At 40.5% G+C, this 25,202-nt stretch overlaps 1 protein-coding gene across 2 annotated transcripts; it reads right to left on the bottom strand.

The window, feature by feature from the left end:
- Positions 1–10,906: 10,906 nt before the first annotated feature.
- On the bottom strand, positions 10,907–24,853 carry CNOT6 (CCR4-NOT transcription complex subunit 6; the record flags this gene model as incomplete). Of its 2 annotated transcripts, none has more annotated exons than XM_084268496.1 (11): positions 10,907–11,119; positions 11,688–11,890; positions 13,152–13,382; positions 14,342–14,496; positions 15,415–15,569; positions 16,064–16,221; positions 17,228–17,296; positions 17,380–17,484; positions 18,436–18,521; positions 22,201–22,387; positions 24,742–24,853. In XM_084268496.1, the coding sequence occupies 11 exons, from the start codon at positions 24,851–24,853 to the stop codon at positions 10,907–10,909; spliced, it is 1,674 nt and encodes a 557-aa protein (XP_084124622.1). The 2 variants fall into 2 exon arrangements, with proteins under 2 accessions (XP_084124622.1, XP_084124623.1); XM_084268497.1 differs by having other exon boundaries at positions 17,395–17,484.
- Between the last annotated feature and the right edge of the window lie 349 nt (positions 24,854–25,202).

Here is a 25,202-nt window from a genome sequence, read left to right as displayed (position 1 = left end):
GGAAAAGACCTTTAAGATGATCGAGTCCAACCATTCCTGACCTGTGCTGAACCATATCCCCAAGTACCTCATCTACCCATCTGTTAAAGACATCCAGGGATGGTGACTCAGCCCTCTCCCTGGGCAGCCTGTTCCAGGCCCTGACAACTCTTTCAGTGAAGATTTTTTTTCTAACATCTGATCTGACCCTGCTCTGGAACAGCTTGAGGCCATTTCCCCTTGTCCCATCTCTTGTTACTTGGGTGAAGAGACCATCACCCACCTCTCTACAACCTCCTTTCGGGTAATTCTAGGTGTTGGTAAGACCGCGCCTCAGCCTCCTCTTCTCAAGGCGAAACAAGCCCAGTTCCTTCAGCTGCCCTTCATTAACGTTTGCTCTCCAGCCCCTTCCCCAGCCTGGCTGCCCTTCTCTGGACACACTCCACGACCTTGATGTCCTTCTTGGAGTGAGGAGCCCAGAACTGAACCCAGCACTCGAGGTGCGGCCTCACCAATGCCAAGTACAGGGGCACAATCCCTGCCCTGGACCTACTGGCCAAGCTATTTCTGATAGAAACCAAGATGCCATTGGCCTTCTTGGCCACCTGAGCACACTGCTGGCTCATATTCAGTCAGCAGGCACCCAAGAGCCCCAGGCCCTTCTCTGCTAGGCAGGTTTCTAGCCACTCTTTCCCAAGCCTGTAGCACTGCACAGGGTTGTTACGTCCCAGGTGCAGGACTCTATACTTGGCCTTGTTGAACCTCATCCTGTTGGTCTCAGCCCAGATGTTTGAGGTGCTCAGCAGGGGTGCAGCTTCGCTCCCCATGCGGATGGGTGCAAGGCACCCCCAGCCCTTACCTGCCTCTCTGGGCTCGGATGCTGGCTGTGTGCTGTGTACAGGCTGCACGCTTTCCTCGCTCAGAAGCGGGTTTTGTTGGAACAAGGGCATATGGATGGAAAATGAAAAGCAGACGATCCAGAGAGGAAGCATCAGGGCTTCTTGCTGTGCAGGGTCAGCTCCTGGAATTAATTGCTGCAGAGCATCAACAAGATAAAATTTAACAGGATTCAAGAGAGGATTAGACAGTCCTGTGATCAGGCCCATCGTTGCGATGCTAACTGGGTCAAAGAAATACAAGAGAAATTAAGCGTTGTGCTTCCCTGAAGGGCTGAGCTGGTACCAGCTGGATTTAAAACACATTCCTCCCCACCTCCCCTGCCCAGTCTTTTTATAGCAACCAGCAAATAGCAGGGTCTACTGCAAAGTCTCTTTCCTTAGAAAAATAAAGCATCGCCTGCTCTAGGAAGACCCCGAGAGCCCCAGCGAGGACTGGCCTGTGCTCTGGTGCAGGGTGAAAGCCTCCCCTTGTGATTTTGTAGGTAGGAAATGGAAGATTTACTTTCTCTGCTGCCTCCATTCTTCAGATCAAATCATTTATCAAGAAGAAAACAAGTTGCACAATAAATCAAATGCAGATGAGCCAGTTTAGTCTCCACCCCGAGACACTTTTCTAAGCATAATTAACCGAATTACTAATAGCATCAACCAGGAAAAACATGGAGGGGTAATAGCTGAACCCAAAAGCCAACACTCGTGGCATCATAGGGAAGTGTTGGGGTGCGGATGGGAGCAAAATCTATACTCTGCACATTTTTCTGACACAGTAGAAATGCTCCTGGCAGGACTGGCCAGAAGGTGCGTTGTGTGTGACAGCAAGGGTAGTACGACCTGCCCGAGGCTCATCAGTTCACTTCATTACATTTCACTGTCTGCCACAAAAGGATTCTGAGAGAGATGTCTTGCTAAGCCTAATGCTGGCAACAGAAAATTGCCTGGTAATCTCAGCCCAGCACTGGACAAATGTGCCCAATGACAAAACCTTCCTACAGCCCATTGCAAACAATACAGGACAGAAAGGCAAACATGTCAACATTTAAATATCATCCCATCAGACTCAGCAGAAGTTTGGGGTGCCCACTGCCCTCAAAGTTTTGGTATTTGCAAATAAGGATGAAAACAACTGCTGCCACAATCGCCGAAGAAACAAACCCTCCCTAACTCCCCCCCCAGCAAATCCTGTCCATCTGATGCCACTGAGTCAGTTCTCACAATTTGAACCTGCTTTGGCAGGGGGGCTGGACCTGATGACCTCTTGAGGTCCCTTCCAACCCCTACAATTCTGTGATTTCATTTCCAAATGTAGCTTAAACTGTTTGGCAAAAGTGCATTGTGTTTTCTGTTTCCCTTCCTTCCTGCTCCTCCAGGAATAGCAACGCTTAACGTGATCCATGGCAGCTCTGTCAGATGGAGACACGGCGGGGCCGAGAGGACCCAGCCAGCAGACAGAGCACTCTAATTAGCATTTATTAGAATTCTTCCCGTTCTCATTAACGGTATCAAGGGCTGCGTTTACATGACAGTTTGTCCCACGTATCTTCCCCCTCCCCCAGAAGAGTCTCTAGCTTGGATCAAAATAAACCAGTTGGTCTCCCTGCTCCTCGTACGAGCGCTCACATCCCGACCCGCGCGGCTCCCAAGGTGCGCAGATCCGTCGCGCTTCAACTGACGGAAGCACCATATGTACAGGTCAGGGACTCTGCTCTCAGGACCTTGTGCAAAGTGTTCCATACCAGTAATATTTCTAAAGTCACGATGCCAAGGACAGAGGGCTGCACCACATGCATTTCTCCCACAGGGACAGAGGGAACCAACCCACCTGATGGACTGAAGGCACAGCGTTCACGTGTCAGGGCAGGACACAGCCATGGTTTCTCTCTCTTCTCACACCCTTTGACCCACCAGGATTCAGAGCCATGGCACCCTCATGTAGCTCCCTCTGTGCTCTTTGGCTCACAGGGGGGATGCTCATCTGCAGGACACGAGGGAGAAGAGATGACCTAGGAGCCTAAGCTGGGAACTGCCGGTGTGATCAGCTCTGCAGTCCCACCAGCCAGGGCCTCCAGCAAGTTGCCAGCTTTTGAGTTACTTCTGCTTTCTGTAGAATAGGAATAACTCTTGCGTAGGAGAAGGAGGATTTGTATGATCAGCCAAACCTACAAGAAGAGATAATTATACAGTAACAGGTTTTCCACAGCCAGGAAAGAGTCACAGTGGTACAAGGAGGAGCACGTGCTGCAGCGCCGGGTGGGTTCCTCACTCATTTCAGTGGTTCCCACAGGGCATGAGTAATCCAAAGACAACTGTACGACAAGGCTGGCTGTCTACTGGGGATGATGCAACTAGATGAAACCACGATTTTCACACCGTCAAATGTGAAAGCTTAATTAAATCCTACAGCCAGAGCACAGGCTCAGGAATGGGCCCAGCAATACAAACCCAGCTGAGTGGAAGGTGAATTCCCCTTGCGCTGCAGGTCAGCCACTCTCCCTCCCCACCTGCCTGTGGGTTAGGGCAGAGCTCAGGGAAGATGGTTGTTCTACATGCATGTAGGGTAACTTCATATCTTGTGCTCCTGGAATATGTTTTCCCAGTGGAAGCTCAGTGGAGTTCATGGAGAAATTCCCATTGGCTGCCTTGAGCCAAGACCCAAGCTTGTTCATCTCCCTCCTCCTGCCCCGGGCCCTGGATGAAGGATTCCACTGATGGGAGAAAACGTTACCCAGAGCGATCCCAGCCCTTCCTGTACTCTATTACCTAAACTTATACCAGAAATCCTTCTAGTTTACCACATGCGAGTGTTTGCAGGAATAGCCCACTCTAACACAGGGGTGCAGCCCCTCAGAGACTGGCTAAGGAAATAGAATCATTCAGCTGTATTACACATTAACTAAAACATTGCCAAAGGAATGAAAACACATAAACTCATGAAAAGAGAATCTGAAAATCAAAAGGCAGTTTGAGAGAGAAGCAGGTCTGTCCAGCTCCTTTCTCTCAGTGCCAAGGCACCCAGGCTTTATACTGAATGCAGTTGCTTGTTTGCTCCAGAACTCACAGCCACACCAAGACAGAAGGAACTCGAGCTGCAGAGGTGTTAACCAAGACAGATGTTATGCTTCCCTGCTTCCTTTCCATGGTGACCTGTAATTCCTAGCTCAGAGGTTTGAGGAGGAGCTCCTCTATGGAGGGCAGCATATGCCCCACGACCTGCACGCATCCTCAAGTCCAGCTAACAAGAGGTGGGTTTGCAGCCTCCCACCAGCACACGACCACACTGATGGGCATAGCACTCCCATGCCACTAGAGCCTGGCTCATGTCTCTGCAGAGCCCAAAAAACCATGAGAACAACTAGACAACATAAAAAAGGTGTCACATCATGACTGCTGTGTTAGAAGGAACAGCCCTGTCCCAGGGAAACCACACTGCCAGACATGGGGTCAGGAAGGACACTCCCCCCTGCACTCCATGCAACCCACAGGCAATTCCTAACACTTTCGCACTGCAGTATCTGGAGAGGTGCAAGGGGAGGAGATGGAAAGAGAAATCCTTGTCATCTCTAGGCTTTCACCAAACTAACCTCTGTCTTGTCAGGGTCAGCAAAGCCAGCACCTAGCATAGCTCAGGGATTTGGGTGAAATAGGTATTCGCCTTCTTGGCCAAAAAGCAGACTATTGGCTAGCATAATGTTTTTTAAAAAGGAAGAAGGGAAATGAAAACCAGTAAAACCATCCCCTGAAGAGCTATCGACACCGTTAGCCACAGTGGAGAAGCTGCCACTGATTGATTATTGACACCCAGAGGGAGCAGTTGGTGTTAGAAAAAACCCAAACTGAAGAACTACAGAAATCCCCTAGAAAACCCCTAGAAAAACCAAACTAAAGTTGCTAGAAAGTGTGCTGTGAACAACTACCTGAAGCTTGAACTGTAATGATCTTTTGAGGTCCCTCCTAAGCCTTAATGTTCTGTGATTAAAACCCAGCAGGTGTGTATACATGGTTTCATTTTCTGCAATGTGTATTTTCCACAATAAATATTTAGCATTTTACAAAAGAAATTAATACTTCCTACTCACACACTGGGCAGATTTAACCAGAACACACCTTCCTGTATTTTAAAGATTGATCATCTGTGAGAACACCAGGCTTATTTTAGAGTAAGAAAACATTCAAAGGCAACAAAGGTCCCTATAGCTTAATTAGCTTTGTTGCTTTCCATGCAAACAGAGTAAGTGAACGGTTATAGAGCAAACAATTAGTGCCTCAGGGTTAGGAGGGGAAGATGAAAATGAAGTAATGAGGACACGCACCTTTAATGAAGTATGGCTTCTCCAGAACATCCCGATGCACCATGCACAGTCTTGCCTTTCCTGCTTACCTTCTTATTTCTCTTCCTTCCCTCCCTCTCTTTGGGCTCAATTCCAGATTTCTTTAGGTTCCCCCGCTCTACCCATGTCAGTAGAAATGCCAAGCAGCCACCTGCATCAATCTGGGACGTCCCCAACTTTGCTTTGCCACTGAGGAGCCAGCAGACTCTGGGGTATGAAGGAACCGTAACCAGGGGTCTGCCCAGAGTGACTTCGTGTTCGCTTACACTAAATATCTGTAGTTGTTTTACTACAGGTTAAGAAAAGACAAATGTTATCCTACCTGGCTCAGGACCACAGGACACAAACTCGACTCACACCTTGGAGTGAGAGATGCTGTTTTCCATACGCTCCAGCCAGGACACCAGCTGCCTGGGAATTCTGGCTCAGTTTCCACAGAGATAAATACCCCAACACTTACACACCACGTTAGCGGATGTTATTTTAACAGCTCAAAACCTACCAATTTGGAACCACACAAGAACTGTGCTCACCTGAAAACGTACCATTAAGTACCCTAAACGCAGCCAGCAAAGGCCCTAGAATGATGTTCCCCTTGAGGCCCAGGCAGGCCGCTTTTCTGCCCATTAAGGCAGCTGGATTTATAAAGCCAGTATTTAATTGGCACAGATGTTACCAAACTACCTGCTGCCACTGGAAAAGGTTCCTTCCTGGGCTTGAATTCCCACAAGTACTTTCAGAATACTTGTTCAAGGCCCAGTTTCTGGGTGGCACTCTCAAACTCCATCGCTCCGTGCACACCAAGCCCGAGTTACACGCCCCATCTAGTGGCAAGACAGCAAACGTGATGGTGGGAATTCATCTCTCACCCGAGACTGAACCGAAGAGACTTCTGGAATGGACTCAGCAGCTGCTGCAAGACAGCAATTTTAAAAGTACCAACAAGCAGAAGGCTCTGGGGCGTGTGGTATTCATGGAAACACTGGACCAGATCCTTTATTTCAAACCAAAGCAGTGCCCACGTACAGAACAGGAGTTCTGAAAAGATGCTGAGGTGCTGAGCTGCTTTGCCCAGCACCTGTGCTCTGATGGGTTAGGGTTTCTGCCACTAGTGATGGGAACATCATATAGAATGTTAGAGTCTGCATTGTTTATGCACACACTCTGATGCAGAAGGAAAAACCAAGCCTGAAAAAAAAACCCCACCAAAACCCCAGAAAGAACAGGGTATTCAAATAAACCAAAAAGAGGCAGCTGAATCTCATTCCTGAAACAAAGTTATGCAAGGAATTTTCACCTTGTTCCCATTCTGAGGTGAATTAATGGAATCTTTGCATCCCTTCCCAGTGCCAGGCTCCAAGTCTGCCTTGGGCTTTCTGGGGTGAGAAGAGGAAGGAAGGACCAGTGTCTGATGGACACAGACAAAACCTGTGGCCCCTACACTGCAGCACTGACCTTGCTGGCTGGCATAGGGAGGGTGGAAGATGGCTGGGTCTGAGTAGGTTTGGACCCAAGTTTCCTACAGACACTGAGGACATTACTAGACATTGGTCTTCACAATCCAAACCCCGCTGATTCAAGCAGCTTTCTGGTCTGCAGGCCTAGAAAAGTTATGGAAAGTACAGGGAAGTCTTTCTGGGATTATCACATTTCTTACATGCCTCTGCTTTACCCTTAGCACACTTCACTCGCTCTGGCTGTACGGTCAGCTCTTCAGGAACAGCTTTAGGAATGAAGTTAAAATATGAATTAGACTTCAATAAGGTTTGAAACAGATATTGGATTTATTGGTCAGCTATGAGTAGGAAAATACATTGGTAAAGAAAAAGAAGACCCTGTATATAAATATAATACTAGCTAGTTAAAATTTGACCAAGAAGAAGGTTCCACTGAAGAGAACAGTAAAAGCCCTTGTTTACCATCAGACCATATTCAGTTTCCCATTTATCTTATTGAAGAGCTGCCTATAGACAAATGCAACATTCTTTGAGCTTAGTGCAGATAATGTGCTGGTTTTTGTTACATGAATGGTAAACAAGAGTTAGTCCAGTGCATTACACATTATACAGAAGTACTGTGAATAAAGACTAAGATATTCTATTTTAGACACTACTTAAACATACCAAGACACTTAAGTGTTACAAATTTATGCAACCAAAAAGAAAAGAATAGCAGTTAACATACTAAAAAAAAAAAAAAAAAAATACTGTGTCTGGCTGGATGAAAAAGGCTTGCTACTTAAGCAGTTAACTGATTTAAGTTTTACAGTGTAATTAGGCATTTCCCCCCCCCTCCAATGGGATTGTAATTATTTTGTCTTTCATGCAGGTTTTGTGAGGCTGAAAAAGCAAACTGTAAGTTATTTTCTAAGTCTGCCCTAAAAAAAATAACCCCAACATGAGAGACTGGCTGGAGTTACATCAAAGATGCATATATACAACGTTCTTTAAGCTGCTTTTGTCAAGTGCTAACCGATTTTTAATTTTTTTTTTTTAAAGCTGTTAAAAGGACAAAATAATTACAACACACACTGACTTATATGCTTCCCCCCCAACTTGTGTTATGTTAAAAGCAGTAACTCATGGTATTAGTCTCGTACTCTAATTGATTTTTAGTTAAAGGTGTATTTTGATTTACACTTTTGCCACCCAGGATTCTCACTAAACGTAAATAAAACTAGACAAGGTATGGCTGACTGTACTTGAAGTGGAAAAAAAGCCTGGCCTAACCTAAAGAAACCCTTTCAACCCCAAGGATGTTCTGTGACTTTTGCTGTATGTGCTTTTACAACATGAACACTGAAGGTACGTTATGGCAACACCCAAAAACCACCTGGAATGAAAATATTGCAAATAACCTTTTCACTTTAAGAACTATGAAGCCAACGTTTGGATTTCGTGAAGACGCAAGTTTATTGCCTTATTCTGTGTTAGAGCTGGAAATTGAGACTTTTGTGTTAGATTGGACATGGGAAAACATTTCCTTTGAAAGTTTGTTTGACAAAGTTTAGCCCAGCCCTGTTCTGGTGCCAGCTGATCTTTCCCTACACTGAAAATACTTGTCCTTCCTTCAGCCCCCGAGTCTCAGCTGCAGTCCAGTTAAAACCCAGTGAAGTCAAAGGAGTGCCTTCAATGTATTCAGTGGGTTTTCGATTGGGACCTGATGGACAAGTATAAAAGCTGGAGGAAATAGTTACTTACACAGACCCTTAGACTGTAAGGTGACTAAGCAGGAACAGTTGTGTCTCCAAAAGCATGAGGGGCCTTATTTTAACATGCTGTCATGAATTCATATAGCTTTTTTAAGACTAAGCAATACAGGAGAACACGTATCGGATAAAGCTCAAACCTTTAGAATCTAACAAGTGCACTCAAGCTCCAGCATCTATTAAAGTAAATTATCCCCCTCTAAGAAATACAAAATGAGTAAGTGCTTCCCTTCCCCTTCTGTAAAGCTTTCTGGACTCATTACACAATCCAGATAAATCAGAAAAGAAAAATAGTTTGCTCAGTTTGACAAGCTAAATTGCCTCATCATCACTGGAAATTGTCGTGATGTACATTACCAAGACATCATTAAGGAAACATGAGTAAAACACCTTTTATTCACACTTTACAAAAAAAACCCAAAAAAACAAACAGAAAAAAATAACACTACGCATTAAAGTCTACTACAGCAATACTACCAGCATTTCAATGTACTGATTATAAACTGGACATGTTTGGTGTTTTCACAACTAAAACCAAAGCAAAATAACCCCAAGAAATCAGGTCCCAGACAAGGATTCAAGATCAAAATTTCTCCTATTGAAATTCTAAAACAATGTACATTTACATACCCAAACTGTTTGCGAGTTTTACTTTCAGCTGAAAACAGAATGGTTTGAGCACACTTATGTGCTGACTACTTTTCAATAAAATTTTGAATCATTATTACCAATCCACTCTTATATATAAAAATTCAAAATATTTAGAAAGTCTTCTCTTAATGCTCAGTGTCCTTTTGCTTCCCTGCCCGCAGCTGAAACAAAAGCTGTTTAAGACCAAGCTCTCTATCTCCTTTTTTTTTTCCTTTTTCTTTTTTTTTACATTGATTATTCAAGTTGTTTTAGTTTAAGGAGATGGATAAATTCTCCCTCTTAGGATACAAATAGACAAGTTAAATTTGTAAGCTGTTATATACTTGGCTTCATGACACAAATGGCACTGAGGGTACACTATAACTTTAGTCTTTGCTTGACACTTTTAAAATAAGACTTGGTCACTTTTTTTTAAAAAAAAAATGATCTGAAGAATTGTCTTTGGGACCTGTATTGAAAAATGCATTTATTTTACACTGCTTCATCAATAGAAAATGTAAGGTTAGATTTATATTTTTTTTTTCATTCAAGGAATTATACTTTCTGAAACTGAGGAACACACTTAAACGAAAGAGAATTCACATGATAGTAATTCTTAGTGGGAAAAAGAGCACTGTGCAATGACACTGAAAGAAGCAGTGCATGGGTATTAGAAGCTAGAAACTGTGTACCCATAACCTGAACATGTTCAAGAAGTGTGATATTCAATGCTTCACAAAGGAAAAAAGATGCCACAGCTTATACAAAAGTATCTTCATAAAATTTTCACAAGTGTTAACGTTATTTAAAAAAATAAAAGAGGATGCACAGGATCTCTCTGCATGCACAGGCAGTGCTAGTTGAGAACAAATTTAAGCAGGCACAGTGGAGATAGGACAAGTATTTAAAACAGAAAATGAAGAAGCTGTACACAAATATCCCTAAATTTTACTTCCAAAGTTAGAGATGAGAAAAATATCTGAGTGTATACACTTCAATAGCTTTCAATCCATACAGGTCTACTTATATTCACTGCTTCGCTTACCTGTTCTGTGAGAACTCCCTGCTTTTCTCCTTTTTATTTCTTTTATTTTTAAATCAGAAATAAAACAGAATGTATTTAGTTATCTCTGTAAGATATTAAGATTTTATAGGGTTGGATTTTAAAAGCAACGTTCTCAATTGAACATAAAAAGTAGTACAAAAGGGCTAACGAAACCCTAACAGTGCAAATCATTAGCAGAGAAAACCTGTGACAACCTCTTTTACAAGCTGGCCTTTATAACACATGAAAACAGATAAAAATTTAGCCTTAGTTTACAATACAATCATTTTCCAAATCTGATTTTTCTTTTTTTTAAAGTACAAAATCTCATAAATCAGGTTTTCTGTTGTTCATATACAATCAATAAAGGCTAAATTCAAATTCTCTATTTTACAAACAAGTCTGAAAAAGGAGGGAGTGAAGTACGGAAGAATGTTCTGTGGATGTTCCTACTGGCCTCAAAAAAGTAGTGCTACAGATAACTGTGCAAAGAGAATATACTGTATAACAATTCCCTATTTCAAGGCATGAAAATGTCACGTTGGATCAAAGAAACAGGAAGGTTAATTGTAACGTATTAAAGAAAGGCGCAAACGCACCAATCGCTGTCGAACAGTATACAAAGTATATTGGGCTCAGAATTGTGTCTGTTGATAGCACCTGGCTTTTACTATGTCTTTAGCAAATAATTAGATTTAAGATTAAGATTATTAAGAAGAAAAAAAAAATAATAATCCCTGTTGGCCATACCTCACTCCTCTATATTCAGATTTTACAATTGTACAGGTTAGATTGAGGTTGCCCTCTAAAATGTACTTGACTACCTCCTGCCAGGGAGATGGATTCCATTTACAGGAGGCAGGAAAGGCAGCAAAAGCTCCAGTTGTGCAAAAAGTGAGAAGTGGTCAGAAGGGATGAGTGGATGTGGACAGCCACTTATATTGTTCTCTATTAACCAATGATGATCCAAAGGTCCAAGAATGCCAAGTATGTTTAGCTGAGGTTTAGAGTAGAAGATGTAGTCAATAATACCCTAAAACAAGAAGAGAAAGAGAGAAAGAGTCCATTATTAGCACATATTCTTGACTCAAGTTACTATTCTGAAGGTGAGCTCAGTATTACAACTGAAATGCTGCCATTCCTTCTCACAGCACATCATCGACTTGGGAGGTGTCTGCTTCCTATATCCCATGGGCTGCTCAATACAGATTAGGAAAACTACAGAACAAAATATAATTTCCAACTTCCTGTACGTCTTGAAATCCCATTCCTCTGATTTTGAAGAGGAAAAGATCCATCTTTGCCCCCCCTGGGCAAAGGAGCACAGCGTTTTCAAGAGCAACATGGATTATTTCCTTGCAGCTGACAGCTTAAGTGCCTCTGTTTGTACTGTTTCATTCAGCTTGGAGTTTTAAAATACAAAAGGAAAATTTGGTTTCTAGAAGACTGAAGTGTTGTGCTCTCCCCTTTGCTACGTTTTGGTGAATTTACTGTTAGTTACCCAAGCAGACTAAATTCTTTGTTAAACTGTCTAATACTGCAAATCACATTATTAAACTTCAAAATGGAAAACTTCTCCAAAACATCAGCCAAGTCTTTACCTTGAAGTCGAACGTGTAATTTGTATAAGGCATGAGACCATTCTCATAGGCACTCTTCAACTTGAAACCGTGTGTAATTCTTCCATTTGTTGTTCCGTTTTTCCCATTACAGCTGAAGTTAGTGAGACTTTCATTGTACCTCAGTTCCTTAAAATCTTTATGGTTTGTTTCCACTCCACCAGTGCTCAAGTATTCAACAACACCTATTAAGAGACAGTCATACAGACAAGAAGGTATTAATAAAAAAATTCAGCAGAGTGGGTATTTCAAGTCATATGTGCAACTTAATGTTTTGCTTATATAAAGCAGAAACACATATACAATACAACCAGCAGCAGTTCTTATAAAGCACTGCAAAGACAATGTATATACATGTCAGGGGCAAATGCTTAGAAAAAAAGAGAAGATTAACAAGGAGTAGCAGACTGGGGTGAAGATGAAAAAATTGGCAGCAAAATTCTATAGGTGATCGGTAGGCAGCTTCCTCTTCTCATCTCTAGCATCAAGCCTTGGCCTTTAATGCTCTTCAGCTAAAGTGCTGGAAATCTTTGTTAATGCTACTTCACGTAAAGTTAACTTTAAAGAGGCCACAAAGCCCAATTGACATGATTTGTGTCTTGGAAAGCTATGATCATGCCTCTTAATTTCAGAATAGCTGTGTTACAGTTCTGGAAGGTATAAGAAACAGCTTAGGTTTAAGAACAACTAATCAATCAGACACACGAGCTGGCTACTGTAATAGCCACTAGCAATACGTGCCTTCCTGGGATCATAAACAATCCCATTTCCAGTACTCCTGAGCAGTAACTGCTCCTATCAATCCTAACAAACATTAGGAGTTGCTAAGCAGTGGCCAGGAGGAAAGGGGACCAGGAATGGAGATTACTATACTCAGTATCTAGCAGTTAGAAGGAAAGACAGGGCAAGTTCAGTACTTCAGCTGGCTACCAGAGAAAGCCAAGGTGGCAAACACTGAATTTGTTTACTTGCACTTTATAAAGTTGCCACCAAGACAAAAAGAGTTGCATGCTAACAAAGAGCTCTGAAGAATCCCTTTCTGGCAGGTGTACTGAGTTTTAGAAGTCCCAGAACATTTGAGCTTCAGAAAACAGCAGCTTTAAAGAGAACAACCTATATTCTCACACTTATAATTAAGAAAACCCAATTACCAGCAACATACTCGTGTTTCCAGTTCTGTTTGGAAGATATGTTTCTTTTCTGTTCCTGTATTGTAAGGTGAACATGAAAATGCTTCTGCAGCACCAGACACAGCTGTACTGCTGCACAGGCAATAAGGTCACTCACAAATGCAACGGTTCTTTTCTCTCTTCCTTCTATTTTTTTACTACCCTTAGGACTTACAACACAAAGCAACATCTTTCCTAAGTTGAAAATACCTTTAAAAAAAGTGAGACCTTTTAAATTGTTACACATTTAAAAATATAAAAGAAATTGAACTCTTACCAGAGTCTGGTAGAGAATTGAGATCTGCACACAGTACAAGCGGAATGGTTCCAAGCTCTCCCGAAACACCAGGTTTGAGACTACGAGAAGCTTTATCAATAATGTTCTTTACCTCGGACAGGAACATCATAGTCTGAACCAGCTTCACATCAGAATAATCTGGGTCCCAATGCATATGAGCATTAGCTACAAGAACTAGCTGTTTTTCCATTCCAAGATGTGGCTTTCCAGCTAAAATTTAAACATCAATTATTTACCTTACATGATCAGCAACAAAAAAAACCCCACTTTTAAATTATGTTTGAGGAAAAAAAAAAAGCAGTGTAACTTGAAGCAGGTTAATACAACTTAGTTTAAGGGGGTCACACAACTCCCCTTGCGTCTAACAAAGCATTTTAGTTGATATAAGGCATTAGGAATAATTGTTTCACATTCAAGACCATTAACAGAAAGACTACCCCGTTTCAGGTAACATTAATGTATTTAAGAATACTGTGAATTACCATAAATAAGAGCGAATCCTAACGACAGGCAAATGGTGTAATTCTAAATTTAAATTAGAATAGTTTTCTTCCATGTTGTGATGGTAAACAAGCACTGCTCATATCTTAAGCAATGAATTCTGAATTTTAAGTTATCCACATTGTATGTTACCTCTCTTGCTAGAAGTGCTTTTTAAAAGGCTTGTTTGTTAGAATCTGAATTAATAAAATATCACTTGGATAAACATGACACAGGCTGAGTAGGTACCCACTGCGATACTTAGAAAGTCAATTTACATTTCCTAAATTAAGAATGACAGGGCAGAACAAGCAGGTTGTATAAGCATGACAGCAAAGAAAATAACAAGTTAGAATGATGCGGATACGTGACCCAGAAACACGCAACTAACACCAACAGACTCTTTGATACCTGCACATAACTCCAAGCAAAACCATCACTCAAACTCAAGTCTTTGTATTTTTTAGGCAAAAAGGTGTAAGGCAGGGGAGGGAAAGCTGAAATCTTCATCATTTAAGCAGTAAGACTCTTCACCAAATCCTCTTTGGAACTAAATTTGCCTGAGCATACAATGTGCAAAGTTATACTCATCCACGAAGCTAATATCTCCAGTTTACTAGACCAAAAGTCAACTTCTATCATTTACAAAACACAAATCCATTAAAAAAATTAAATTGGCTAGGACTTACATGACATTTCTATCAATTCCTTTCGCAGCTCTAACAATACAGCAACTCCAATGTTATCTTTTGTCATGACTCTGTTCAGCATAGCTTCCGAGCCTTCCGAGTTTGCCATAGCCAGTTGATTGAACTCAACAGTATGTTTTTGAACCAAAGTAAATCTGAAAGAAACATCATGGGTGTTTTTCAGCAGCCAGATACAAAAGGAAAAGTTATAGATAATTCTCCTTTTAAGTACACCTCAAACACATCTATGATGTGAAAGCTTCAGCCATTCAGGTAATTTCATAAAATCCTAAACTGAACTTAAAAGACAGTTTTCCTAGTAATTTTTAGGTATTTTATACTTAGTTTCAATTAAAATATTAGAGGGAGACAGACAGACTCTATAGAGAGGGAACACTTGTTTCCATTTCTACATCAGTTTCAAAATGCAGGTTTAATAGAGGGACAAAATTTTCCCAAGCCAGATGGTACCAAACTTGGCACCTACATTTACTTGTGGACACAGAGGAATGGAAGCAGAAGGAGGAAGGGAAATTATTACCCTCCTATCCAAACAACTGTACAAGTACAGTATGACACTGACAGTAAGTGCTGCAGCTCTTGAATAATGGCTTTTTTTTTTTTTCCCAGAAGCAAGCAGTGATATTAAGTGCCTTGTCTTTTGCTTTATGAGAAGACTAATGTATCAAAAAGTCAACATCACCTGAGGTCTTATTTCAGCAATTCGGAAGAAAATAAGACATTTTGCTTCACTTTTCATTATTAACAGCCAGTGGTTGGGACACGCTGGCACACTCAACAACTGAAGTACAATTTAGTGAACTCCTAATGCACTGCTCTAACAGGCTGAAATTTCAACTTACAACTCCAGGGTAAGATTTTCTATCGCTAATTACACATAGAATGATTCCTCTCCTACAGACTCTTTCTAATGACAGGAATGCTTGAAGAGAAACACTGAATGGCTACATAATGGGCGACTAATGCCAAACTGTTTGGGCTACACATTGACCTGAGAAATTATGTGGAACAGAGAAGACACAACAAAAGGCTTTGCAAAGCACATCACTTACTTTTCGGTTTTGAAAAATATTGCACAACCATCAACGTGTTTTCTTTCCTGTTCTGACATTGTCCTAGCTCTAGATTTTGGACTGAAGAATCCATTGTAGCCACGTTCTTTCAATTCTACCAGGAAAAAACTGTAGTACTGTTCTGTTTCAACCTCCTATAAAGTTGTAAGACAGCACAGCATGAATGTACCATTAGCAAAATACAGAAGACTGATATTATTTAGACTCTTCTGAAGTGTAAATCGTTTTCAAATTAGATTTAAGAGGGAAAAAAAGCTAAGAATTAAGTACATCAGAGGATGCAAATTTGAGAGCAATATCTCTATTTTAAGAAAATATAAATGAGTTTCTGCAATCCCCAGAGTTGTTATCATCTCAGCCTTTTATTTGAAAATACATACACATGCAGGCACAAAGACACCCCCACGTATGTTTCTTTGATCAGCAGCTGCTGGTTCACATTCCAACTGTGTGGGTTGAAAAGCATTCTTTTGATGTCAAGCAACAAATAATGTTCTAAACAGCCCTTCTTTTCCCCTTTGTTTTCAGAAGGTTTTAAGAACAGACCACTTACTGTAAATACATTTAATATAAGAGAAACCAGCACACAGGAACAGAAAAGGAAAAGAAGTAATAGTGGATCTTTTACCTGAAGACTTATGATGTCAGCATTGCAGCTCAGGATTTCCTGCATAATGGCTTTTTTTCTGTATTCCCAGTTCAGTGCCCAAGATGGACAGTAGCCATACAGCTGCCGGGTAGCGTATTTATCACAGAGGACGTTGTAACACATGACGGAGAACAAGGCTGCAGAAGAGTAATTTCATTTACACACTGATATATTTAACAACAATTGTGTATATATATATCTCTAATATTTCTTATGTTCTTCGCTTTTGTCTCCTGTAAGTTTATCAATTCATGCCTAATTTCCTTCCATCAAAAACACAGCCCATGTATGTATGCTAAACAAATAATGTTGTTAGTCCAAAAAAGATAAATTACGAGGCTGGACTCCTGGCAGCTGTTTTCTAATATTAATTAGAAAACAAAACCCAACCCCCATCTTTGTATGGTTAACCCAGTAAGCAGCAAACAAGACAGCTGTTTGAAGACTTATCAAATTGAGGCTCGTCACGGGCTGATTTGCAGCCAAAGCCCAGGGTTCTGAAAATAAATAGGTGATAGCAAAAGACAAGCTACATCAACATCAGGACCTTTGATGCAACCGCCTTAATAAAGATCAATAGGGGAAAGTAACGTGTCTCAGTCCTGAAAGAGAGGACACTGCAGTAACTGAGAATTGCAGTAAGATTTTTGGTGTTCAGGTAAGTAGAAAAGGCTGTAATTTCGACAATTCATGCAGGAGAAAAAAAAACTCCATAAATCTACTGATTATAGATTAAGTATGACCTGAATCCCAACAGCAAAAAAAAGTACCAAGATAAAGATGATACATTGGTTACTTGGAAGAAAAAAAATTTTACGTTTTTTGGAAATTAAACTCATGTTCTTCTGGTTTTTGTTCTTCAACAAATGCTCAAGTAAGCTTGTTGTAATTCAACTATATAACTAATTGTGGACAACATTCTCAACTCCTATGAGGAGGACATAATTAAAAAGAAATTATAGTAAAAGATGGATAAATCTGGGACAGGTGTTGCAATTGAGACAGAACTACTTCAGCTGGCTGGTCGGCACTGCATGGATGATTGGGTAATTTAAGGATGAAAAATTTTTAAAGAGATAGTAAAGATCCACAGCTTTTATACCAGGGAAAAAGAAAAAAGTGCAGAAAAAAGTGCACCAGTACCTGTTGGTCTTGTACGGTCTGGTTCTTGCAACATAATCCAAGATCTTGGAGGTGGTTGTTCTGTTGAAACTATGGGAACATTTTAGAGATACAAGTGATAATCACATTTATTTTACACAGCAGAAATAAATGTTTTAAGAATGATCACTTACTTCTTTTTGCAGTACCTGCCAAATTATCAAGCAAATAGCTCAGTAGCCTTCGCGTCCCGTCTGGTTCCTGATAAAGGTTCAGAATATCCTGTGTAAGTGGATTTCCTGCAAACATATTTACAGATATACTGAATAAAATAAACAGAACCACCATGGACTTATTTATTAGTCTTTAAAGCTGCTATCTCTGAGAAACGATACTGCATCTACTTTGAACTACTTAGAGGTTTCAAATCTCAGGTCTTCAAGCCACAAAACACAGATGTGTGAATAGCTCAGTCGAATTCCCTCTTGCATCTGTCTTCTGATCCACTACCCCAAGAGTGGTTGTTGGACAGCAGTGAAGAACTGGGATGGCACAACACGCAGGGATCTCTGCTCAGTTTGCTTGACACAAGTGAAACATCCACCATGAGTGATATCTGAGTAGAGCATCTGCCATCTGCCAAACGCCATGAGCAGACTGTAAAAGTTTTCACAGCCTATGCACATTGCAATTACCCAGTTTTAAGGGGGGAGAAAAAAACCCCAGACTTTTGAGACTTAACAGTGTTTAGAGATGCTGCATCACTCAGTGCTCCTGATTTCATGATACAAGTTCCCCCGAGATCAGCAATTTTACAGCTAGGATCCATATGGTTTAGAGAGAAAAAAAATAAAAAGGAAATATCTTTAAATTGCTGCTTGCATAAACATTAGAGTACCCTACAGCAGTACAAAGCACTTTCCCTTCTTGGTTGGAGTTGAATACCAACAGTTGACTGCAGACCGTTCCTTAGTTAAAGCAGCACTGTACCCAACCCCTCTGCAAGCAGTGGAAAGCTTCTGCTCACTTTGCAGAAAGAGAAGTAAACTGCTTTGTATGTGGAATGCTTCACCAAAGTAGTTTTCTTTGTAAAAATTATCCCCAAATAATAACATTTCTAAGTGTGGAGTAAGTAACTACATCTGGGATTGCTATTCAGTAGCATTTTATGAACTAGTAGCCTACAGCCATTCTATCTTGGAAGCAATCTCATTAAGCAAAGCATGGATACCAAGAAAAAGCAGTAATACCTTTCAGACCCAAAGTCTGTAACTGGAACAGTTTTCCCAGCTCAAAAGGTAAAACTCGTAACAGGTTGTTATTTAAATGTAGTTCCCTGTAGGTAAAGCAAGAATCAGAGGTGAAAACAGACCTCCAGCAATACAGACCGAGAAATTTAACTAAAAGGGAGACAAAACACTGGCAAACCACAATATTGAAAAACTCCAAGACTAAACAGCAATAGTTAGGGAGATCCTGCTGTACTCAAGCACACACATGTAGACAAAATAAGTATTACGTTGAAGTACAGAGGAAAGTAGCTGTTTGGCAAATTCATCACTAAAAGTCAGAAAATTTGTAAACAGTAGCAATAATTAAGTACTTCAATAACTACACGTCATGAATCAGTAACAGTGCTGACAAACCAGACTATGAAACCATTCCTCTATGATTAAATGCCAAATAAAAAATAAATGATGTCCCAGAAAACAAATAAGGAAAAAAAAATCCATGATTATGGCAGTATGATTAGAGCTATAACATTACCATGGAATAGTCATTCACAGCAGTCATTTGCTGTCATTTGTTTTCATAACTTCAGTGTTAAGACAAAATATGTGCTTTTTGACTTACAACACCAGTATGCAGCCAGGAACAGAATTCACGTCCTGAATCCTGATACCCCAATGAACTGGACAGAGAATTGTTAGGAGCTTTTCACTTTCTTAAATCCATTCCCATCTAAGCAGTGAAGACTCTCCTCACCACCTCATTTCAAAGCGTTCACAACTTGGTGCCTAGAGACCTCAGAAAGATTTTGGGGCAATGAGAAAAGGAAAAAGAAAGGCTGCCAGGGGTTACCTTAGCTCTTTTAGATTACTCTTCTAGCCTTGCATTTCAAAAGTTAAGTCTGCCTGGTCCTTCCCTAACAAGGGCTTCCCTTGAATCTCTCTCCATTTCACTGTGTATTTAGAAACCTTGGTGAAGTGGCTGGTCTTACAGACACTCTGGGGCACATTAATACTGGAAGATACATGAGAGGACTTTCTTTTTATTTCAGTGGATTATCTAGAAATGCCAAGCCATTGCTCAACTGACTGCCAGACTACAGCGCACCTAGGCAACTGGAGGGGGGGGGGGTTGTTTTTCTTTTTTGATAACACAAAATCTCATAGACAAAAGCATGTATTTCAGAAAAACTTGGAAGCCCACGGTGTTGTTCTTGGGTTTATCGTTATAAGACAAACAGCAGGTAGAAAAGAGGATTGGGAGTTTAAAAAAAAAAAAATCAACATCTCCACTACTTCCTCAGCACTTCCACAGACATTTGAGATTTAAATGCCTATTATTTTTAGGGATTACATATTCTATGTGAAATTGTAAAGCTCTTGGTTTATTCTTTAGGAAGCTACTTTATCCTCTAAGAGTTTTTCAAAGCACTGCTGAAGTCTAAAAAAAAAAAGTTAGCCATAAATTACAAAAAATGTACTACATTCTTCCAGAGGAAAAACACAGAGCTGGAAGAATGGCACAGTAGTAGGTACCATTACATTTTCTCTCTTGGATGAAAAGAATTATTTTCTCTAATGAACCTTGCCTCCACAGAACCCACCCCCTCTACACAGCAAAGGGGATCACAGAAATCCCACCAGTTCTTTCAAGCATATCAAAGGAATCTGATTTACAGCTGAGCTTTCCAAGATAACATCTTACAGTGTTTATTTCCCCCCTCCTCTTTCCACAAACATCAGAAATCTTACTGCTCTGACACCTCTTCCTTCAAGTGCTGGCAGTAGAAAGGGAGATGCAAGGAGCCTCAGGCAAGCTTTGCCATACAAGCCCAGAGCTCCAGATGTGGGAGCTGGAAGACCCATTATCTCAAGTGTGAGAGTAGAAATGACTTCTGTGGCTCAGGATATTACCCTGAGTTGAATCACCATTAGTTTGAACAACTTCCCCAAAACTATGGGAAATGTCTGCAGCAAGAGCCAGCCTGAAACCTAAAACTCCAACACACCTAAGACCTACAGAGCACTACTATGTAGGATGCACTTACTGGTTTTTCCCCACTTCCACCCCAGTGAAAAGAAGTCATGGATCAGCTGCAATTACTGAGGACACACAGCACACAGTGGATTAAAGCACCAGCTTTTCACATCTGGAGATGCGGATTCAAGTACTGTATTTAGGTCACAAACTAGTGTGATCCTAGGCCATTTCACCTTCACAAGATTTAGCTTTTCCTACTTAGAAGGGTCTTAGGGCTTCAAAGAGCTGAAGCTTCATAGAATCAACCAGAATAAATTGGGAGAAGTGTTGTGAAGAAAGCATAGTAACACTACAGATGACTACACAAACTTAAATAAGTATATGTCTGGAGTATCACATCCACAGCAACACTTTAAAAGGAAAAAGACTGATGAAAATAAAAGGATGCTAATGAAGTACAAAGATGAATTTGAGAATATTCCAGTAAATTTAGGACTGTTAGTTTGCAATACACGAGGAATGCATAAAGAAGGAAAGAAATCTGTTACTAATAACTGGCTTTAATTGAAAGAGTTAACACAAAGCTTTCTTTAGAACAGACTGCTTCAAAGGTGAAAACAACTATATACCACACAATGAAACAGAGCTGCCAATTAGGCTCTAAAAAGAAACGTTGCTTTGCTCAGCCTCCAAGGTTGAGACTTTAACTGCTTTGGAATTCGAGCTTTTAGTACCAATTTAATCAGCTAGTTTAATCGTCCCCAACAGAGTGGACTTTTCTGAAGCAGAAGGAAATGCAGTGACTGGTATTTCTATGTGCAAACCTGCTTTGCTTCCACTTTCATTAAAGCTGTGCTGGCAGTCCACTTCTCTACTGCCTTCTTTATTGCTAAGAACATTCTCATTACTTTTAGACTCAGTGTATTCTGGATTTGAGAAAGCTGTCCACAAACATCTTCAAAATTAAAAGCAATGAAGGAAATTACTGGTGACTGTCTATTAAACCTAAGATAAGGTTCTTCCTTTGGGTCAAGGGCAAAAGAGTGTTGCCTGTAAATATTTACTCTTATATAAATGATTAGTCTATTTACATAACAGTGGTTTTAATTGAAATGCTAGTCTTAATTATAATCTAAATAAGCACCACTGCTCATGGTTCACTTCCAACAGGAGGTATCATTCCTCACAAACTTTACTCATCTTGGTACTGTAAAACTGTAACAGGGGGAAGATGGATTCAGAAACTTTTTCTCCTTCACAGTTTGCACAGGAATGCAATTACGCAGTAGCAAAGGTGGGAAGAAGAAGGTATTAGACAAGTTCAGTTATTACAAAATAAACAGGATAAGAACTATTGTTAAGAATAATTGCTAAAGATGCATAAAGAGGAAAAAATCTTGCATAGCACGCTTATGAATATTTAATCTGACCTTTTTCCTACCTTACTATGACTTAAAAAGCAAATTTTTTGTGCATCAGTTTTTCTTAGAGAAAAATGCCACATCAAGATTTGTTAGAGTCTGGGAAGAGATGCATAAAAGAGGAAACCTGACATGGAAAAATATAAAATGGGTGATCGCTATCAAACCGAGCACTTCTGAAGCTCATTTCATACTGTCACACATTGGAACACATCACAGGAAAGTCAGCACTGCTGCAGCTTCACAGACCATGCCAAGGATACAGGGAGACACAGAAAAAAAAAAAAAGTAAAATGGAATTTATGAAATGCTTTTTGTTTACTAAAGCAGAAAAAGCATGCTGAAATTTAAACTGAGCTCTACCTCCTGTTCGAGCTTACAGACCTGAGTGACACCATGTTTCCGAGCTCTGCTGGTAAACTGCGGATTTTATTAGAGGACAGGTCCAGATATACCAGATTGTGAAGCTTGGCAATGTCTGAAGGAATACGGGATAAGGAATTGTCACTGAGATGCAAAGCTGTCAAATGGGTCAGTGTCCACAACGACGAACTTAAGCTTCTCACTTTCCCTGTGGGAGAAACACACAAAAGAAAATACAAAGGTTTAGCAATAATTACACATTTGGCAATGCCTACAGTAAATCTAAGGTGCTACCAGGGATACTCAGATTGTTTTTCTCCAATTCATACCTCAAGGTTTAAGAATTTCTCATGTACCATACAAAACAACACATGCTAACTGACCAGGAATTCAGTAATTAAGTGTAAGATATCTTTTTTTCAATTATAGTTTATATTTGGGATTAATGACGCTTCCTCAGTTTGCCTCTTATTGCTGTGCAACTCCTTTCTAACCAAAAATCTATACTCTGTGGCATTAATCCAGCCAAGACCAGATAGATGCACTATATTTAGGTTGACTAAAATGCTTAGTTGAGAACATGGATTTCCAACTGGCATTCAACTAAAAGCTGCATAGACTATTGCCAGATATTTAAAGAGACGGTATGATTTTTGTATAAACTGAAGGGTGGAAATGTGGATCTGTGTGACAGAAGAAAGATTTTTCACATTGCTGCATGCAAGGAATGTGAAATATCATCAGAAGGTCTCAAAACACTTCTGCTCTCCAAGATTTCTGTCCCATCTTCTCCCCCCACGCCCCAAGCAGATCCTTTTTCATTTACAGGTCCTATCACTGTACTAAAAGCATTTAGAAGCAGAGTACCAACACCAGTTTCTCCAAGGCACAAAGTTACTTGCACCAGCCTTTAAAAACTCCTCCGTGACTCACCAATATTAAGAAGGGTCTGGTTAATGTAATACCAACATACACACATTAAAATTCCTTTCCTTAAATGACTTTTTTTCAAAATAAAAGAAATCATATTTAGAGCCTGGGGAAAGCTAGGCACTGATACACGTGTACCCAGGACTCAGTCCCTGGTAACAAAAGGTTTGAGACAGGTATCATTTCCAGTGTGCTAGAACAAAGTCGGTGGTATTATAAAAAGCCTGCAGTGAAAAAGCTCAGTGATTTTAATGAGAGCAGTTAAAACACTTGTGGCTTTCTGTAGACCAAGTATGTTGCAAGGAAAATACTTAATACTTTATTAATGTGAGCATTTATAAAGCAAAATCACCACATTTTATTTTGCAAGGTAAATGCCTACAGTTCTTAAAGGATTCATGCTGCAGTAATGCTCATTAAGAGCTATTTGGAAAGGTTTTTTAAATACAAACCAGCAATCCTTTGTATATTAAAAAGTGAATTAACACCTCTTCATCCCCAATGCAAACACGTGACTGTAATCAAAGACACCCTTGGAGCTGGAAGGATTTCCAATCCACACCACTGACCCACCCTCTCCACTACCTACCCCTCTCTTAGCTGCAATCAGCCTACAGAGAGATTACCAGCCATGAAGGGAAAGAGCCATCACTTAATGCATTTCCCATGCAGAGGCAGCAGATGTCCAAGTGGATATCCAAGCCTAATGCCGATATAGAATGCTGATTCCTGAAGCAGCATTTAACTAGGTTTCTGCATCTGTAACCTTCAAGTAAAGAATGCTATTCACATGTTAAGGCACGTGGCACTTGAAGCAAGACACAGATTCAATGATCTGGGTGGAAAGAGTCTTCACAATTCAAAGCACGCTGTATCCCTCCTTCCATGAACTGCTCTATTGGACAGTCACTTCAAAACATCACATTTTTGCAGTCCCTTAAAGAACATCCATATTTAAGCAAAATTTCAGCCTCAGCTTACATCACAACATGATTTTAAAATTCTTAAAATTTCCTTATAAACACACTCTATGTAGAAAAATACAGAATTCACTCTGCAAATCAAGAGTCTGGTGTCTCACAGCAGTTGGAATTAATTTGTATTAATTCTGAGCATTATATTGTTTTCAACAGAAGATCCGAAAGTCAGACAGTACATTAAAGCTAGATCTTCCAAGAACTGTGCTTTCTCACCTTTTTTTTTTTTTACTTTGCATCCCAAGAACAGAACGAAGATTTATAAATGCTTTTAAACCAAAAGCTTCCACTTCAGTAGAAACTATGCTCTCATAGTCTAATACAACATTGTGGTTACATTACTTAAAGCAACAGCATCATCCCCAACTTCACCCTCTTCTCTGACAAATTCGATCTTACACCCAACCCCATCTTAAAACACAAATAGCTTACATTCCTATCACCACCTTCCCAACTTTCCTACACATTATGATTCCCAATCTGCCTCAAATTACCTCCTGCATCTCCCTACATTATCCTAACCCAACCTCTTCCAGCTGCTATGCTGGTGTGCTGGCTCACTTCAAGGTAGGTAGCTCCACTCCAAGCCCATACTACGTAGGCTACTCTTAACTTGCAACGGGTTCATAACCAAGGACCATTTCCAGTTTCTTACCACTTATTTCCAACTCTGCCCAGTGTGATTTCTTTCCGTTAGCTGCTTCCTCTGAGGACATAATTGTGTACATCCTCCGTGGATCAGGTGGGTCGTACTTTTCCTTGGGCATTCCTGTCAAGAAAAAGAGACACGCTATGAATTAAGATATTATATACTGAGGATTCTTTAACTATTTGGATGTTCAGTGCAAATACTTCCCAAAACTTCAGATAAAGAGAACCTGTGCCTCCTTACAGGCTTCAGAGAGTAGGAAAGTGCTATAGATTAGAAGAACGCAGATTCGCAGTACTCCTAGAATGGCAGACAACAGTGTAAACCCCCACCCAGTAATTTAACAAAATCGGCAGCCAACATAAACATTGTGTCCTGCCAACTTCCAGGGGTACATCACCGTGTCCTTCAAAATCAATTTATCCTACCGCAGGGTCTTGGTTCTTCAACAATGAAACTTCAAAAAG

Source organism: Gallinula chloropus (assembly GCF_964237585.1).
Source record: "Gallinula chloropus genome assembly, chromosome: 10".
NCBI classification, from domain to species: Eukaryota; Metazoa; Chordata; class Aves; order Gruiformes; family Rallidae; genus Gallinula; species Gallinula chloropus.
This window is presented reverse-complemented; position numbering and strand designations above follow the sequence as displayed.